Raw genomic sequence first — 20943 nt, forward strand, 5'->3', positions numbered from 1 at the left:
TACAAATGCCTCACCACATAGTATATCAGGGGAAATGGTGCTTGCTTATTCTCATCTATAGCTTATTTAGTGCATGAAACTCTGTCTTTTGCAGTACAGATTCGGGCTGACATTGTACGACATGTTTTAAGTAATTGGTCAAGGTTTCAGCCATTTACAATGATGCCGTCAGGAATCTCTTATACAAATGAGCTTCAGTATCTCACTGAAATGTCAAAGTCTCAAACTTATGGTACCATTTCTGAGCTAACGGCAGCGGGAGAGTTGTTCCCCAATGAGTTTCAAGTATATTATTATGGAGTCCTACACTCCAAGTTTGGACAGGCACTCCAGGGGATAAAAAAAACTTAGGTTTTCGGGAGATGTTATGAATGGGCACTTTGATGTTCTCATTCCCTACACAAATTGAGGATAAAAGTCGGTCGCATTAAAAGGCGGGTGAGCCTAGTAATATAATCAGGAACTAGCTAAGAGGTTAAGACTCTAATTCTACACTGTTATATGGAGACTGCATGGAAATAAATTGCTTTTCTTTAAACTTTAAACTTTAAGTGTTACATTTTTTAAAGTTTTCAGTATTGGAAAGAAAGCTACAGTAACTTTGTATAATAGTATAATAGTATTTGTTACAGTACGGCCCGCTGACGCACGTATGGCAGTCGAAGCGGCCCACCAATGGTAGTGAGTTTGGCATTTCTGATATAACTACTCTCCACGTAGTGAGGACCCGGTACGTGAACCCATGATCTACTTACTGCGAGGTAGCAGCACTACTACTGCACTACTTGCATGGATACATAAATGATCTGGATAGGAATATAAATAGCAAACTGGTTTATGTTTGTAGATAATACCAAGCCAGTTAGATTGGATAATTGGCTAATAGACTGTGCTAATTCTGCAATCCGTTGAATCATTACAGAGGGACTTAGACAGCATACATGCTTGGGCAGATTTGTGGCTGGTGAATTTAATATAAGTAAATGTAAAATATTAAACGAAGGAAGTAAAAATGTTAGATTTGAATACACAGTGGGAGGTCTGAAAATTGAAAGTACACCTTATGAGAATGATTTAGAAGTTGTAGTGGATTCGTCACTATCAGCTTCCAGACAGTCTTCAGAAGCTATGAAAAAGAATAACAGAATGTTAGGTTATATACGTAGTACGATATATGGAGTACAAGTCAAAGAAGGTTATGCTCGAGGTTTATAACGCAGTGGTTAGACCTCGTATGTGTATAGTTTTGGTTTCCTGGCTACAAAATAGACATAGCAGCCCTAGAAAAGAAAAGTAATTAGGCTGATTCCAGGGCTACAGGGGATGAGTTATGAGGAAAAGAGCCGAGCCTTTTCAGGGTGCCCTGTTTAAGCTAGTGGAGGTTAAGAGCAGACATGATTGAAGTGTTTAATATTATGAAGGGAATTAGTACAGTGGATTGAGACTGTTGCTTTAAAATGAGTTCAGCAAAAACTTAGAGACACAGTTGCAAATTTGTTAGGGTAAACATTTTACAAACATTAAGAATTTTTTCTTTACACAGAGAACCATAGACACATGGAACAAGTAGGACCTTATATAGTCGCCCCAAAGTTATATACAGACTTGGTATGTGTTAGGGGTAATGAACAAAGCTTTACAGAGGTTGAATAAACAGACACATCTCCACAATAACAACACTACTGGTCCAATTTGGAACCCTCAATCAGCCTCTAAAACTACCGTTGCATACACGACTTCTAGTCATGGGGTATTTTGACTTGCCAGCTGCAGTGTCTGATCTTGTAGCTAAACAGTAAAAAACTGAAAATCGCTGGGCATGTCACATTTCATGATCACATCCCGAAGTTCCAGCACATTTGTGCTTGCCTCCTTCTATGAAAGCCAAATATATGCTGCCTGACAGAGCTGGCACTGTACAAAGGGTTGATAGGTACAGCAAATTCTGCTGCAGTCTCATCCTTTTCTTTCTTTTTCCATTCTGTCACAGAATGTAAAACACAAGACATCAGACAGACAACCTTCTCTTCTGTTTGTGAAGTCCATAGCACCCACATTCATTATTGATGGTCCCTGCATGCTATGCGTTATACTTCTGGATGAGCATTCATTGGTTGTCTGCCATCATGCACATAGAGCCCACCCCTATAACTAAAGAAAAAATCAAAACTGTTTAAATTTTATCAGATCAAGTCATAGATTAGTTAGAGCGAGTCACTGGACATATCACATTACACAACCAGCTTCATGGGAGTGTTCAACCAAGTTGTCTCTGACTCTCTTAAGAAAAATGATATAATGTGACATACCCATAACAAGAACATGTTTGAGGATGTGAAATTAACCAGTACATTTTTTTTGAGATGTTGGAGGAAAACTTGAGTACACAGCAGAATATCCACACGGAGAAAGTGTGAATTTCACAAAGACTATGACTGAGCATTGCATTTGAACCAAGTATCCCACATCTATGAAGTGGAAGCAGTACCCACTGGGCCACTAAATTGCTCTAAAATATACCAGTCTTTCTAAATTTCTTACAAAAAGTAATCATGCAGTCCAGCCTTTCTTACTATAAAATGAGAGCAGAAGCTTTAAGGAAAATCGAACAATTAGTTTAACTAAAGGCAAGTGTGAATCATGGCTTATGAAACTAATGGGAGCAAAAAAAACAAACACAGAAATCATGATCTATGTTCCTGTGGTGTTGTGCGTCCACAGCTCTCTCAGCAAAGACCAGTTTTTTTTAAATAATCACAGTGCTCGCAGCTTAACGAGGGGGCGTGGTAGTTGTGGCTAAAGCGGGTCTCAGGACGATCTGCGATGTGGGCGTTTCTCACCTAAGTGCACAGGTGAGAGATTGCCCATATCCGTGATTGTTCCTGGGGATGCTAATGTGCTACAGCTGCTATGCCCTCTCGGCTTATATAGAAGCACGAGTCGGCTTGAAAGGGAGAAAAAGAAAATGAGGAAAGGAAAGAAAGACGGAGGTTGCTGGACTGCACGGAGCAGGAGAAAGCCGGTGAGAGAGAGAGAGAGAGCGCGAAGGCGAACAAGTGAGAGCAGGCTCGAGTGCAGCTGGACTGTGGGCCCTAGCGAGGTGTGTAGCTAACACCTAGGGCAGTTGATTGTAGTCACTCCCGCTGAGCATTTGGAGAAGAGCAGGAGTGACTAGTGAGGAAGGTGACTCACCGTGGAAGACAGCAGGAGTTGGGAGACTTAGGCGTGTAATCTCCAGCGTGGGAGTCCTGGCCGTTGGAGAGAAGCTAAGTCCCGGTCTGGGATGAGAGCGAGACCGAAGCTAGGATCGGGAGGCCTCCAGACTGGAGTGATTGAGAGAAAGGTCAGCTGCAGAGAGAGCGTCTCGCCTGCTGCAGGGCCCAAACGGGAGAAGCAGGTGAGACGCTAGTATAAAAGAAGCACTGGGCTTTTAATTGTTTTGAAGGACTGCTTCCAGCATTGTTTTAACCTCGGCTTTTAAAGGATTGTTTTTTCTATTGTGTTAAACCTCCACGTTTGTTTTTATGGATTATTTATTGAACTTTGGGCACTGCACCGTTGCACTTTTGATTTTGTTGTTTGTTTAATAAAGCACTTTTGCACATTTGTACCATCCCTTTGCTATTGTTGCCTCACTGTCTAGCTCATCTCGGTAACATTATTGACGGTGTTGGGTTCAAGGGCTCCCTAACAGATGATGGGAGCATGGAGCCGAGCCCGCATCGTCACAGTTCCACATACTGCTGTTCAGCAAGAATCTGACAATGGGACTCAGTAAATGAACAGCTGCCAGTCAGAGACTATGGTGAGGAAATCAGTCCTGGATTTTGTCTGAGTGCTTGTTTTCTCACCAGAAAGAGATAATCTTCTTTGGTGAACAATGATTTCTACTGGTTATGATAACTCCTAAGGAGGTGTTCAGACCCATTCCCAGCACATTGAAGGCAAGCAGCTGTCTCACTCTTTCCCCCATATGCTGCGCTTTCTAGGGCTTGGGAGGACATCGTGGACAGCTTTCATAAGCAACTGAATGTGCTGCAGGTCTGCCTGCCAGAGGTTGTCCCAGATTTTCCTTTATTAGGGTGCACCATCCCACCTTGTCTCCTTACTGCCCAAGTCCCACCATCCTACTTCCTTGTTCTTTTTGCACACCTGCTTGGACATTACTCTAAAGATGATGCCACCTTTCCTGCATGGGTCTTAGAGAAGAGGCCTCTTTTTTGCCACCATTCCCACTAGAGCTCTCTACTTTAGGTGGATTTTCGCCATCTTCACTAATTCTTCTGCCCTCCATCTCCTCTCCGTTTGTACTTCTACTCCAGCTGATGATATCTTAGGTCCCTGGAATCGCTATTATGAAGAGCTGCAGGATGTTATTGTGTTGTACAGTGCTTCACTGCTTAGAATTCAGGGTAAATCCAGCTATGTGCAGACAAAGCAGTTGATCTTCCTCTCTCGGGACTCCACTGTGCTAATTGGGACTAAATATATCAGCAGGGGATGCAGAATCCGGGGCAAGATGGCATGTTGTTAGATTCAGGCCTTGAATTTACCAGGCAAACCGGACTTATCCACTTTTGTAAGGTAGTCCTCAAGTTTCTTCTGAATGACAGCATAGTCTTTCAGGCTGGGGTGAATCTTGGATCTTCCCCAGACTCTTGACAAACTATTCAGCGATAGGAGGTATGGTGATTCCTTATAGTGATGGCAGAATTTATCCATTATTGCCTTTTTCTTTAGCAACATGGAGCTCGATTTGGTGCGTTTAAAGCTTATCCTTTCCCATGTGAAGAAGAAGTCATCCATGAACGCTCTAGGCGGTGGCTGCTCTGGTATGGACAAGGACCCCTGCTCTGTGCCTCAGCTGATTTGGCCACAATGTTCATAGCAAGGGCAAAAAGAATAGCTGAGACAGTGTACCTGGTAATAATGCCTTTCTCAAGCTAATGCCAATCTGATGTTGCTGACCGAGATGTACACCCTAACCCCTGTCTTTGATTTGGTTGGGAACATGGTGACGATGTAATGCAAAGTCATCAGGTTATAAAGTATTGAGGCATAAGCATTGGCCACGTTCAACCACAAGACAATCCGATCTCTTTTGACTATAGTTATTCTTCAGAATGAACTCTGTCAGCCTTTGGAAAACAATGCTGAAAAATATATTGCCCTCTATGCTTAGGGGCAAGATGATTAAAAACTGACTGTTATTCTTATAATTTTCTTCTTTAGGTATCCAAACACCCACAGCACATCACCACTGGTTAGCAACTCTTCCACTCCACCATCTTCACAAATTTACAAAATCACTGTACGAGTTGTGAGCGCCACTTTTGGATGATGGCAGCGTATCACTTGAGCTGCTCTACCTCCTAAGTCTCCTTCTAGCTGAGCTCCATGAGTTTTTACTCAGCTGTGATAAATGATGGAACCATAAGACCTGGATGAGTTTCAAGCACATACTGTCTCACTCAGTTGATCATAGTGTTATGAAAAAGGTGTTGCCCTCTTATTTTGAGCATTGGAGTTTCCCACTCTGCTAATCCCCCAGTAGTTGTTTGGTAGAAAAACAGCTTTTTTTCTTGCCCTTTCCCTTCTCTATCCTTTGTGCCACTCAGCCCTGCAGAGAGTCATTAACTTCTGCCTGTTTTTCCTGTTCTCTTCCAACTTTAAACTGCTTATTGAGGGTTTTTAACTCATATTGTACCTGGTGGGCTCTGGTGGATCTGTGGTTCATGGAGTAAATGTGCCTGGTAATTCCTCTTCCAATGAAGCCAAACCTCTCTGACATATACAGTAGCTGAGGGTGATGGCTGTCCACCTCTTCCTTTACTATGACTCCTATGATGTTACACATCCCCCTCAAACTGATTCCATCCCTTCAGATGGCTAGCTTTGGACCATTTGATTTGTTGACAATGTAGTCCTTGCTGAACTTCAGTACCAGAATAGAGCAGCAGTGGTGCATGGCAGTCTAGGGTCTAATGGGGGGATTTCAAACCGGGTTCCTTCTGCATCTTCCCAGGATCAATTCTTGTGCAATGTACCATAATCTCTTAATCCAGGAACTTCACTCTAGTTTGAAGAATTTTGAGGCCTCTATGATTTTTACAGACTTCTTTGCAAGCACATCTTGCATTCTTCAATGTTAGGCCATTAACATTGGTTGATAACTGTTGGTATGTATTACGGAGGATCTTATCTTTTGCCCCTCTCAGGATCCCCTGGGGGTGTATTTTTAAGAGACTTTGTTTTGCTTTTTTTGGGTTTCTTCATTACAGAAGCCACAGACTAGGATGTTGATCTGACCTGTACTAATTGCAGTCTTTCCATCCAGTCCATCTTCTAACTGTCACCAAGCTATTCTCAGTTGTCTCTCAGTCTCTTCCTAGAAATCACTTGCCTTGCCAAACCTCTAGTTCTAAGATACTCCTTCTGTATGCTTTAGGATGCATGATCAGGGATGTTCCTGATCAATAACTCAATACATTTGAAACACCTAAGAGTTTTGAATGATTCCCATTCAGGTCTGTCCAAGATGTTGCCCTTTCTATTTTTTCACTTTTTTAGTTCAAGGGATATTAATAGCCTGATGTTTTTTCTGAGCTACTTTATTAGATATCACTTGTGTTCATCTCAAAATTGGACTACTTCAGCTGTTTATGTTTTCATATCCTAGTGATCTATCAACATTCTAATGCTTTAGAGACATTCCTTCACTTGGAATGTTCTTCCGTAAAGTGCTTTTCCAAGGTGAGGCATAAGCGCTCTATAAACTGCCTGTCATCCTAGTTCTTCAACTGTGGGCATCTAGATTAAAGCATGTTGAGAGTGAAAGTTTGAGATGAGTAGTTACATGGGTTTAGCAACAAAAGTGTTTTCTGTTATTCTGTGAGAATTTACAGTAGTTTGTCATTTTATATGTGTCTGTGTGGAAGAAAATGGCTTCACTCTCTGGTTTGTAGCACATTCAGAGATTACTTTATTGTTTAACTGTTGTTTTATTATTGCTGCTCTTCAAGGGAACTCTGACATTGCTATTTGTAGTGATTGAATATGTAAATCAAGTACCCCAAATACCGACATATCATTTTAACTCCTGTTAGTCTCATTACTGTGTTTGCCAGTCAGATTCGGTCAGCTTTGTTGATAGTTCTCATGTTAAAACAGAGACAAAAGCAAATTAGTAATTGTTAAGGTAAATGCCCAAACAACATGGGTTTAGAAAGGTGGGATCATGTTTTACTAATATAATACTATGTTATTAGGAAAGACCAAACCATTTGGTCATAGTGGCACATATGATATTGTCTGCAACACTTGAAGCCTCTACTCTATTAAATTTGTATAAATGGTCTGTATAAAAATGTAACTAAAAAGATGATAATTTTTGCCGATGACTAAATGGATTGGTGGTGAAGCTGAATTAACTACATCCTAACAAATACATTAAACATGGATAGAATTCAAACTCAGGCAGACATGCAGCAGACAGTATTTACTTTAAAAGAAATAAATGAATTTGATAAAGACTTGGGAGTCCTTTTCTGTTTAAGCCATGGTGCCATGGTATATATATGTACATATCTATATATATATATATTTCAAAACTCATACATTTTATGAAACATAGATGTTGGCCCTTCTTGCACTAGATTTTTTTCAATTCACATCAGTTTACAAGTTGCAGTATAATACAAATTAAATATCTAATACTAGTACATTAGTTTTATAAATGTTGTGTAATTTTGGGGAAGTTGTAGTATCACTTGCATTTTTTTTCTTTTTTTTTGCCATTGGGTAAAATTTCTGTTTGTGTCCCTAAAACAACATATAATATGGGAAAATTTAAGTATTTGTTCTACAAAGTACTACCCACTTTTTAAAGTTTATCACATTCTTTGTCAAAGGCAGACAACTAACATGTTGCCCTCCTTAAAATGTATATTCTCTGTTACATATTTTGTTTTCTTATTTTACAGGGTGACCTAGGACCAGAAGGACCCCGTGGACCAACAGGGATTGTGGGACCTCAGGTATCGTTACAGTATTCAGTAATACAGTAATAGAGATGCAGAGATAGTGTAATTTTGTCAAAATCACATCAACACTGATTCATAAACAAAGTGTAAAAGTGCAGTTATGATTTTGTTTATGTATTGCTAGTTTAAATATCCTTTCTTGTCCATTTCTGTCAACAAAGTGAATCATTAATAACAAGGATTAAATTGAAGAGGGTGTTTTATTTGAGTTAATAAAAAACACAGACCACCTGATTAGCTATTATAAAGAGGTGGAAGCAACATTTCCTTGCTAAGCTATTAATTGGTACTCATTTTAACAGAAATGTCAGAAGCAGCATTGTATAAACATTCTCAAAACCAGTTAATCCAATTCACAGAGAAAATATGCAAACACCAAGTAGATAATACTCAGGTATGAGTAATGTAAAGGGTATTAGTAAAAAATAGCCTAGTACAACGCCATTGTCATTGATATGAAATTGTTACACAGTACGTAACATGTGCAAAATACTGCCAAAAAGTAAGAGAGTAGTTACACAACATATTGTAATTATCCAATGAAAGGCACAATTTCACTTGAAGATGATTTGAAATGTTTAAAAATCCACTCTGTATATACTGTAACTGTAGAATGAAGTAATGAACTAGCAACAAGCATGCAGTATAAAGTCAAAATCAACATACATAGTTTGCTTCTTTATGTCTTTGTGGTTATGTCTGTGCCTTAACTGTACGTTATTTCTTATGGAAGGGTAAGGGTTTGGCTGAAAGGTGAAAATGAAAGGATTTTCAAAATGTATATAACAAAGAAAACTTTAAAGCAATAATACTGACCCTATTGCATCTGAGAGTTATGGTTGATCAAAATAAGTAAAGGTGGAGCTCCTGGCTGATTATCTCAGAAGTCCAAATGTTTGAAAATGAGAGTAGTGCACCAGCTAAGAAGAATGAAACAGAAGGAAAAGATAAAGAACAAGGCAGTTACGCCAGTCATGATACTTTAGTTGGACACCTAAAGACACTGTTGCAGCACAGGCACAGCTAGTAAGGCAGAATCCATGACTCCATCCCTGTCCATATCATCAACTTGGTGATATTGTATATGGCAATATGTTATCTGAAGACTGTACCTTTATAAAAACTGCATAGAATTTCAATTCTGAATAGTTAGTAATGTTTCTCACATTAAAAATTGAAGATATTTTATATATGTTGTATTTTATTTTTGGTGTGTAATTTCTTGATGGGTATTTTACTATTAAAACAGTAATACCTAAAATTGGTACGATGTAAACAGTAGTTGCACGTAATTCAAAACTTTATAGAATAAAGAACAAATGAAGACACTAAAAGCAAAAAGCATCTACCTTAATCTTCACAGTTACAAAGATTTTAATGTGTGTTTACCAAAAAAGTATACTGCTTAAGAGCCGAAGTGTTCTTAAAGCAACTCATGGTGAAATCTGAACCTCAAGTGAAGAACAAGATCCACAGTATACCTTAAACCCACTCAGTCTTGTACTGCATGCAAGAAATTAATCTTTTTTAAATAATTAATTATATTGGCCAGGGGACAATGATTATGATGAATGGACTAGAGAGAATTACCACCTTGATTCACTTTGGTGTTGTATAGTGTGTAATCTAATGACTTCCAAAAATTTTACAGAATTCACATCATGACATAATGTACAGCAAATGCATTAGTTTATAATAGTATTATAGTAGTCCCTTATGACCATAGAGAGAGCCATGTGATGATGCGGGTTCCGCTCCATGCTTCCATCGGCTGTTAGGGAGCCCTTGAACCCAACACCATTGGTAATGTCACCGATGAGCTAGACAGTGAGGCAATAAACAATTGAGCAAGGAGATGATGTATTAAATGTGCAAAGTGCTTTTATTCAAAGAACAATCAAAACAATCAGTGTTCTAATAAAGTGCTGTGCAGTTCATTCAAGTGTCTTCATTAAATAAATTATCCATAAAATGAAACGTGAAGGTTAAAATCAATAAATAGAAAAACTCTTCTAAAAATAACGAGATTAAAAATCCACCAAGAAGCAATCCTTTAAGGTTATAAAGCCCGGTGTCTTCCTTTACCATGGCGGCTCCCCTGCTGCTCCCATTTGGGCTGCTCGACAGGAGAGTCGCCTACCTGCAGGGACAGCTGCCCTTCATTCAGGTCCGGTAGCCCTCCGATCCTTGGCTTCGTCGGGCTCCCAACCGGACCGAGACTTGGGATATTTCCCAGCGGCCAAGGCGCTCACGCTGGGGCTACACCAGCCCAAAGCCTCCTCGACTCCCGCTCCTAGCAACGGCCAAGTTGATACTTCTACTGGTCACTCCAGCTACTTAGTCGCTCAGCTGGAGCGACCGCTTTCTCAGCCCCACTGAGTGTCGGCCATACACTCCCCTCGTGGGCTCTCTTCCCAGCTCCCTGTTTTCTCTAATGCGAGCCTGCTCTCGCTCGCTCACTCACTCGCTCTCCTTCCTCACACCGGCTTTCTCCACCTGCTACCTGCTACCTCCCGTTCTCCTCCCTCTTTCTTCTTTTTGTTCTTCCCCTCCTTAACCGGCTTGCGCTTCTCTATATATGTGGAGAAGACATAGCAGCTGCAGCCCATTAGCCACAGGAACAATCACGGATGTGGGCAGTCTCTCACCTGTGCACTTAGGCGAGAAACGCCCACACCGCAGATCGCCCTGTGGATTGCTACAACTACCACGCCCCCTCGCTAAGCCGAGAGCGCGGCGATTATTTATTTAAAACGAACTGGCCTTTGCTGGAGAGCTGTGGACCCATAACACCACAAGCCAGAGTAGTCTGTCAGAGGTCTGTCACTGGAGATGGTTATTGTTGCATTTGTATGTGTGTATACCTGCTGTTCTTTGTTCTTGTAACTAACTGATGTGAGCTGTGATCTATACATACCACCTTAAGTAGACTTCTTGCTATTGCACAGATTATAAAGCAAAAATATAGCTCTGTTACTCACAGAATTCAGTTATTCTGCTTTAAATATTTTTTTTTTCACAAACACAAGTTGTTTTTTTAAGGATCAACCTGCAGTTTTTCCTCAGCAGATCTTAAAAGTCATTTTGCTTTTCTGCATAAAGAAAGAAGGATATTAGACATATGTAAATGAAAGACCTGTGTGTGTGTGGAGCAGTCATCTCTGCTCATGCTCAGCCACAGACACTAGATGGCGCATGAGAGAGAGAGAGGTTGGGAGCATGCGCTGATTACAGCGTGTTGCTGCACCTACAACACGGCAATCCACACAGATTCAGATCCAAGTGCAGCCGTGCAATGGGTGACACCTCAGCACCATACACACCTCACAGCGTGAGGTCTTTTATAGTGGCCAATCCTACCACCATCCCTTGCGATTTCTCTGCAAGTTGGAGGACCTGCTTGCAGAGCTGGATGCAGATTAACGTCATACCCAGGATGGAGCAATTGCTGGTTAAGGGCCTTGCCCAGGGGCCCAACAGAGTAGATTCAAACTGGCAACCTTCTGATTGCCTGCACAGATCCCTAGCCTTAGCACCACCACTCCGCCATATTACGATGGCACATGCATGCACTTTTACATTTTTTCGGTGCTTGCATGCACTTCAGTTCTCACTATGAAAGATGTGTGTGGGTGTGTGTGTGTGTGTGTATGGAGCAGTCCACTCTGCTCACCTCAACCATAGCCACGGGAGTTGGTGTGATTTATATATAAGATGTACAAGCTTATACAAGTGTGACTTGCACTTGGTGAGATGGCGCTTGCATGCACCTCACTTCTCATTCAATCCAAGAATACGAACTCAGCTTTGTGTTACATGCACGTTGTACATTCACACATCAAGCTATGATACATTTATCTGAGACAGCCTGTCTCACTCAATTGGTGCCACAGCTGCACTTGACTACACATCCGTTTTGGACAAGATACAGTCTGTCCCCGCCCACTTAGCTGATGCCTCTGCAAGTTCACTGATAACCTGAAAACTCCCTAGCAGTTTTATTATTGTTTTTGTCCCGAAGACCACACGCAGCTAGTCTATTATATTAAACTTTCATTGCTTAAGGGCTGAATAAAAGTTTTATTTTATGGTATACTGTTATTAGACTGAATCTAAATAAATATTGTACACAGTAGCTTCTAAAAGTATTTACTTATTTAGTCACAGGATATTTTATTTATATTACTATCACCAAACCAATTTGATCTTAAAACACCATTTAGAGCCATAGCTATAGAAGCTTTCAATAGTATTTTATTCAAGCTAAACAAAAGTGTAAAGTGTGTGTTTCTGTATATAGACATTTTATTGTCAGTGTGTATAGTGATTAACTTCTTTTATATTTTAATATTATAATATTTTAAGTAGTTTTACTTTTCAAAGTGTAGTGGTGGTAACAATTAGGATCATAATTTATACAATAATTTAACACTGCACTGATTTCCAATTGAAGTAGAGCCAACTATAAAACCCTCATTGTTACATATAAACTTGAAAATTATTTCTTTCCTCTTCTGTTTGCATCACTTGTGATGGCCAGTGGTCTAGGGCTTTGTAGTGGTATTTTTTTTTTGTGAATCCATATATCTTAAGTTTATTGAAATTCAAATATCACTGTTAAATCTTTGATATTGTTATTCTTTATTTGTCAGGGTTTACCAGGAAATGCTGGGCAGCCTGGATTGAAAGGTGATAAGGTGATCTAAATATTTCTATTATTGAAGTGACTATAAAATACAGTGTTAGTAAAAGTCCAGAATGATGAATCACTCTATTACAGTGAAAACTCAAATGGTATTTTTTTCTTTCAATGTAATAAATGGATATAATAATTAATATTTTTATGAGATTTGATAAGATTTTTTATACAAGCCAGAATTATAACTTTGCTGTATTCAGACATGTAAGTTTTTAATCTAATTGTGTTCTGTCCACATAAATGTATATTGAGTTGTTTGTGGCCTCTGTTATTTAATCTATTCAGTCCATCTTAGAAAAAAAATTAATAACAACTTGTTTAGCATGATATTTTTCAAGAGAAACTGTTATAAAGAAAAGGTGTTGTTAAATATTAGATGCAGTTAATACTGAGCTTTATGTTTTATTTGGTTTCCAGTTTCCAATTTCTAGTTTATCTAAATTAGTCTTGGCTTCTGTAATAACAAAGTACTTCAGGAATATAACAGTTCATTCTCAGTCTTTCACCTAAGCTTGTCTCTTAACTCTGGACTGTCTAGAGCAGTGTTTTTAAACCTTTCTGGTGTCACTACCCACCTTTTTCCTCGTAAGTGTCTTCGTGTTTTTTGGTCATTCGAGTGCAGTCATCACAGGGAGGGGTGGAGGGTGTGGTCTCCCTTGATGAGATGATGCCGATCGTCAGATTGGAGGTAGGTAGGGGTCCTCCTTGGTGAATTGAGCATAATTGTCAGAGTAGGAGGAGCAAGAAAGGGTTGTTTAAGCGAGCACAACTGTCGGAGGTGCGATCCACTCATGACACTCTACCATTATAAGCAATGCAACTTACGACCCACTGGTTAAGAAACACTGCTCTAGAGGAAGCTTCTATAACTGCCTGAGATAATCTGTTTTTGTGATTCTTTTATCATTTTTATCTCAGAAAATTCACTTCTATAGTGCTCGGCAGAAATATGTGTACTGGAACTGTAGCCTTAAAGAAATAAGTCTCTTTACACCGGGTTACTTATATGTATTGCACATTGTGAATTCTACTTCACAATATACTAATGCCTTATTTTTCTACTCAGTTTTTTACTGTCAAACGCCTGTTATTTATGTTATTCTATTCAGATTTATATAATGTATGCATTTATGTATTGTTCTACTTAATAAAAGTGCATTTATTTGTGGCAGTTATTGTAAATGCTGTTCATTTGTTTGACTGTTATTTGCATTAATCTATGGATTTCAAGAATTACAAGTCTTCCTGTAATCTAGGGCAATCCTGGTTTAGTGGGCCCACCTGGAGAAATGGGGTATCAAGGAGACAAGGTATGATTTGTAATTATAATTCTATTTTCCTGCAGCTTTAAAATAATATTAATATGTACTGTATGTCCTAACTTGATTAATAGTTTCATAAAATTACTGAGAAACCAAAAATGTCAGTGCTTGCTCTACAATGCTAAAAAAAATGTAGACACTGCCTTCTTAAAACACTGTAGTCCTTAAAGACTGTGCTGCCTGTCTTTCATTCAAACCAGAAGGTATGCTATTAGTATTATATCTCTGAAAGTTTACAATACTGGCACCTTGTTGTATGCAGGGACCCTTCATTTACTGACTATACAAAGATGATACTTTAACCGTCTATGACATCAGCAGGTTGAAGGAGTATACCATCGTCTCTAAACACTGGGTCTGCTCCTTTCTGTACACCTTTAAACTTGTGGCTGACTGATATGGTCTTAAATATACAGTACATAGCTGTAAATTGGCAAATTTTATATGCAAAATAATAAAGTCATTTTTACTGAACTAAATATTTACTGTGTATTATAGCTGTTCAATATTAAAACGACTGAACCGGTATACAGTAATCCCTCCTCCATCGCGGGGGTTGCGTTCCAGAACCCCCCGCGAAAGGTGAAAATCCGCGAAGTAGAAACCATATGTTTATATGGTTATTTTTATATTGTCATGCTTGGGTCACAGATTTGCACAGAAACACAGGAGGTTGTAGAGAGACAGGAGCTTTATTCAAACACTGCAAACAAACATTTGTCTCTTTTTCAAAAGTTTAAACTGTGCTCCATGACAAGACAGAGATGACAGTTCCGTCTCACAATTAAAAGAATGCAAACATATCTTCCTCTTCAAAGGAGTGCGCGTCAGGAGCACAGAATGTCAGAGAGAGAGAGGAAAGCAAACAAATCAATAGGGCTGTTTGGCTTTTAAGTATGCGCAGCACCGCGGCACAAAGCTGTTGAAGGCGGCAGCTCACACCCCCTCCGTCAGGAGCAGAGAGAGAGAGACAGAGACAGAGACAGAGAAAAACAAACAATCAAAAATCAATACGTGCCCTTCGAGATTTTAAGTATGCGAAGCACCGTGCAGCATGTCGCTTCACGAAGTAGCTGCACAGAAGGGAGCAACATGAAGATAAACTTTCAGCATTTTTAGACGAGCGTCCGTATAGTCTAGGTGTGCGAACAGCCCCCCTGCTCAATCCCCCTACGTCAAGATCAGAGAATGTCAGCGCAAGAGAGAGAGAGAGAAACGTAAGTTGGGTAGCTTCTCAGCCATCTGCCAATAGCGTCCCTTGTATGAAATCAACTGGGCAAACCAACTGAGGAAGCATGTACCAGAAATTAAAAGACCCATTGTCCGCAGAAATCCGCGAACCAGCAAAAAATCCGCGATATATATTTAAATATGCTTACATATGAAATCCGCGATAGAGTGAAGCCGCGAAAGGCGAAGCGCGATATAGCGAGGGATTACTGTATTTCATTAGGTTTTCATTAGTGCTGTTTGATCATTTGCTAATTTAAAGTATCACTATACTGCCTGTTGCTTGCATTCAAACACACACATTTACTCTCTCCAGCATGCAAGTAATAACAAATAGTCTATACAGTGCTGCCTGGTATAAACGGGAGTATTGGGCTAAATCAAACTACCGTAAGTGCTTAGGATAATAATAAGGGTTAGTTGGGAGAAGTCTATTCTTTGTGTACATCTGGTAGCCTTTACGTGGCTTTTGAATCCTTACTTTAATAAGCTTCATCTTATGTAGCAACTGAAAGTGTATTTGATATGACAGTATTGGGACAATCTTGCAGTAGGGGGTATCTTTGTAAGCCAATAAGCCAAAGTAAGCAAGGTACTTGGAAAAAAAATATATTTTTTTGATTTTTTTTTCTTACAAAAATTAATACATGAGCTTTGTGAACAACAAAACACTAAGTACCAAAGAAAGAAAACAAAAGTTGTGAATCTCTATGCCTTACTAGACAGGTGTTGAACTCCTATTCGCCCAGTTGGGTGACTTCTCTACTTGACTAGTCAACAAAGTAATTGCAAACACAAAACATATTTCTTTTTTCATATTTCTCTCTCTCTCTCTCTCTCTCTCTCTCTCTCTCTCTCTCTCTCTCTCTCTCAGTTCTGGCCTCTTTTGGCTAATTGTGTGTTTCCTTCAGTTCATCTCCTAACTTCACACTCTAAAGGTTTATGGTACTGAGGTGGCTTTATACCACATCTTAGGGCTGCTTGTGCAGAGATCCTGCAAGTGATTTAAGGGTTAGAAATGTACTCAGAATGTCCTGAAGGCTACTCCGCAGGGTTCCTCATCTCTGCATCTGTGAGCCGTACCTCAAAATGAAGGTGTCAAAAGCAACTTGACTTGCCTTACCTAGCAGGTATCAGGACCCTGCCTATCCTGAATTTAAGCCCTGAATTGCCACATAACAGACCGGGAAAGTTCTCCTAGTCTTGTGCTCATCCTCCTTAACCTCACTCTTGGATTTAAGGAAACAAATATTGCAATTATTTCTGGGGCACTTCATAAATCTGCATGTTACGTGGCCTTGTAAGACCTGCTTACCCACAAGGACATCAGTGTTGATCTCCCAATGTGCCCCTTTTTTGAAGAATTTAGTATCCCTGATGCCTCCTTTCAAGCAACCCATCTTCTTTAGTAGTCATGTGCTTACATTGGTGATCTTGTATTACATTTGTATTTTAGCATTTAAATAATGGGGTTAATCGGGTGACTAATTACTTAGCGATTAATTTTATAATAGGATACCTATTGAACAGCTGCAATTAAAGAAAACAATACATAATTATTTAATTCTTTAATGAGGTGGTGGAAAAATGAAGAGCAGCATACATTTTACAATTATGCATAGTCAGAATAGGCTTGTGGTATATGCAGTACATTTGTAACTGAATGTAAAATTGACCTTTTTGCACTAGAGAAAGCATTCTATGTGCAAGCAACCTTAGTGGTACGGTAATATTTTTAATTTTAGGGAATAAAATTGATTTTTAAGTTGTTTATGCTAGTTGAGTTTACAGTAAAAACGATGCAAACTTTATGTTAATGTTTTCCTTTTGCTGCAATATCAGTGTGACATAAATATATTTTCTGATCTTTTTCACTGCTTTCTATCAGAGGGTATTCCTCTACTGAGATGACAAAAACAGTTTTTGGCTTTGTAGAGGTTTTTCTTTTTTCCAGATGCAAACTGATATAGCCCTTCAATATCACAGAGTAGGTGTATATAACTTTTGCTGAAAGCTTAGTTAATGTTAATGCTTAGCAAATCTGTTGCTTGTGTCTGTTTATAACTTTTAAGACGATTAAAATGTTGATGTCCCAATATTTTTTAAAATATTTTGCAGTGACTGTTGTATAGGATTTTGACTAAAACTTATTCAAAAATGCATTATTTAATCTGGAATGCACTAATATAAACAGATATATATTTTTTTGTTGACATATGTAAACATGTTAGTGTGTTGCAGTGATTTGCAGCTTTCCGTATCTGAAACAGTTGTTTAATGTAAACCTTTATTTTTTGCTGAAGGGTGCAGCAGGGTTGCCAGGACCTCCAGGAATCAGAGGAAAGCCAGGACCACCTGTATGTTAATGCTTTACTTGTACTTCTTTGCTTATTAAGTTAAACTTTAATGAGTAATTACAAAAAATAGTCCATTTTAGTACAATATGATAACATACATTAAAAGATAATAGCATACTTAACTGCTATAATTTTATATTTCATCTGCATGAAAAATAAAGGAACTACCAGCATTTAAACAAATATAATGTGCTTGAAATTAGTTTTACTGTTTTTACAGTGTGGGAATATTTTCAAATAAAGTTTTTCTCACTTCTCAACATAACTCCATTACAGCACACAATACTTCATAACATTTAATTTACTAAAAGCAGCAGGAAGTAGAACCAAGACTGTTTTGAAAGGTAATGTGCTTTTTCAAGTGCTGTACAGGACTCAGTAAATAAATCATCTGTACAGATGGTGTTGTTGAACATTGTTATTATTATAGAAAACAAATGACATGTGCCTATATTGCAAGGGCCCTTGTCTTATTGCATTCCTGAGTGCTGGTCTTTCTTAGAAGACCATACCTAATTCTTAGTGTTGCCACCTCCTTTGTTGCCACCCCATTCTGTGAATACATTCCGACTTCCTGTTGATTCCCTACATCCTTCTTAAAAATCTAGTGCCCTCAGAGTAACCACTTGTGGTGCAATTAAACTATTTGCCATGCTATAATCGGGTGGATTTTCTTTAAAGTGGGCACCCCTTTAATGGATTTCTCTACTAGTGGCTAACACACATATTCAGCCTTGTGGGTCCTGCTCTGAATCCTCTTGATTTCTCTTTTCTTGCTTCTTTTACTTCTGGTCCCATCCCGACAGTGAAAGTGGTTTCTTTTTGAAGTTCTTTTCATTTAGTGTATGTTTAGTTAGACATATCTTTTTAAATTTCAGTGAGTATGTAATACATCTAATAAGTAATCTATTGAAAATGTAATAAATTGTTCTTGAAACATTAACAAGTATATTTTACATGGTTTAAGTGCACATTTGTATTATTTTCATCATGGATAGATATTGCCTGTTTTTGACAGTTTTCACAATTGTAACTACAGTGTCAGGAGTTTCCAAACTGCAGGCACAAGTACAAACAATAACATTTTTAGAGGAATAGAAGATAGTAGGGTGGCGCGGTGGGTAGCGCTGCTGCCTCGCAGTTAGGAGACCCAGGTTCCCTTCCCGGGTCCTCCCCGCGTGGAGTTTGCATGTTCTCCCCATGTCTGTGTGGGTTTCCTCCGGGTACTCCGGTTTCCTCCCACAGTCCAAAGACATGCAGGTTAGGTGCATTGGCGATTCTAAATTATCCCTAGTGCATGCTTGGTGTGTGTGCCCAGGGTTTGTTTCCTGCCTTGCACCCTGTGTTGGCTGGGATTGGCTCCACAGACCCCCGTAACCCTGTAGTTAGGATATAGTGGGTTGGATAATGAATGGATGGATAGAAGATAGTATCATGGATGGATGGATGGATAGAAGATAGTATCAATTGAATTAATAGATGTTCATAAGAAAGATGACTGCTTAACAAATAATTAAAAAAAGTTAAAACAATTTATAAAAAAGGTGTTTAGGTGGAACTTATTCTTACCTACAGGATTATGCATATTTCTATTACAATTCTTAAAAAAACTTAATATTTATTGAACACACTTAACATAACACAGTCAAAACCAAAAGGTTACAGTAAGCCTCCATCTGATTGTTGAAAGAGTAGTAGTCCCATAAGTCATAAGTCCCAAAAGCCCAGCTAGATTCCTAGTATTTCTATGTCCTCTTAGAATCTTTATAAAGTAAAAGGGTTCATTCTTATTGACAATGCTCCTACTTAACTTAACATTGAGCGCAAGGGCATAAAGGAATTGCTGTATCAGTTTAGATTAAGTGTCCCTAATTATGCTGTACTTACCAGGTATAGTGTAACGCTCAGTACTTAATTGTTATTAAACAATTTTTATAAGTATGTATGTGTATAAATTGTGGAATAACAATTTCAATTGAATGCTTAACCACCACCAACAACAACAACATTTATTTCTATAGCACATTTGCATACAAACAATGTAGCTCAAAGTGCTTTACATGATGAAAAGAGAAAAAAGACAAAATAAATAATTAAAATTAGGGAACACTAATTAACATAGAATAAAAGTAAGGTCCGATGGCCAGGGAGAACAGACAAAACAAAAAAAAAACTCCAGACGGCTGGAGAAAAAAAATAAAATCTGCAGGGGTTCCAGGCCATGAGACCACCGAGCCCCTTTTAGGCATTCTGCCTGACATAAATGACCTCCATCAGTCCTCATGGTATTCAGGGTTCTCATGGAAGGACTTGATGATGACGGTCATGTGGACTTTTGGCCTTTAATCCATCAATGTAGGGACATCATGGTGCTTTGATTAGGTGGTGGTGGTGCAGATCCCCACCACAGAAAACCGGAAAAAGAACAGAAGAGAAAGTAGGAGTTAGTATGGATTTTGGAGCCACCATGAATAATAATGATAATTAATTGAATATACAGAGCATCAGGATTTAACTAAGATGAAGCTATGAGAAAGCCATGTTAAAGTAATTAGTTTTCAGCAGTATTTTAAAGTGCTCCACTGTATTAGACTGGCGAATTCCTATTGACAAGCTATTCCAGATTTTAGGTGCATAACAGCAGAAGGCCACCTCACCACTTCTTTTAAGTTTAGCTCTTGGAATTCTAAGTAGACACTCATTTGAAGATATAAGGTTATATTTTATTATACAGTGCATACAAGGTAATAACACCTAGTTACTCTGTAATTATACAGGTAATTACATGGTGTTTTGTCTTGGTAGAGTAATATATATTGCTGTACTTTCCCCTATTGTATTATTAATATGTAGCCTTAGAATGCCTAATCTCACAGACTTTCCACTGTTTATAAGGTATTATTGTATATAACTTATCCCCACCTTCCCTTCTATATCTATAACCTCAGGCAATTAGATGTAGTAAAAAGACAAGCAGAAGTTAAGTTACACATAAAATAATGTATTACTGATAATATTCATAAATAATAACAAAATGCAAAGTACATTTGAATATTGGCAACCATACAACCTGATTAAATGGTGATATATAGTTCAGGCGGCACACAGACTTGTAGCTACTTAAAATGTCTCTAGTTAAGGCATCATTGGTGCTCAGCTTTCAGCCACATGTCTGTTCAAAATGGCTGCTGAGCTGTGCTCTTCATTGTGTTGTCTTCATCATCACAGGTTAGCAAGAGAGAGATTGTGAGGTTAAACACGTACATTTATAGATGTTCTGTCCAACCCCTACA

General features: G+C 38.7%; 1 protein-coding gene across 1 annotated transcript in view; it reads left to right on the plus strand.

The window, feature by feature from the left end:
• The window catches only part of LOC114659194 (collagen alpha-1(XXIV) chain), a 338513-nt gene that overhangs the window by 153818 nt on the left and 163752 nt on the right, over nucleotides 1-20943 (plus strand). The window contains exons 15-18 of the mRNA XM_028811519.2: nucleotides 7983-8036; nucleotides 12695-12739; nucleotides 13998-14051; nucleotides 17597-17650. Coding sequence (XP_028667352.1) covers nucleotides 7983-8036; nucleotides 12695-12739; nucleotides 13998-14051; nucleotides 17597-17650 — 207 coding nt within the window. The remainder of the gene's footprint in view (nucleotides 1-7982; nucleotides 8037-12694; nucleotides 12740-13997; nucleotides 14052-17596; nucleotides 17651-20943) is intronic.

This window comes from Erpetoichthys calabaricus, chromosome 10 (assembly GCF_900747795.2).
Source record: "Erpetoichthys calabaricus chromosome 10, fErpCal1.3, whole genome shotgun sequence".
NCBI classification, from domain to species: Eukaryota; Metazoa; Chordata; class Cladistia; order Polypteriformes; family Polypteridae; genus Erpetoichthys; species Erpetoichthys calabaricus.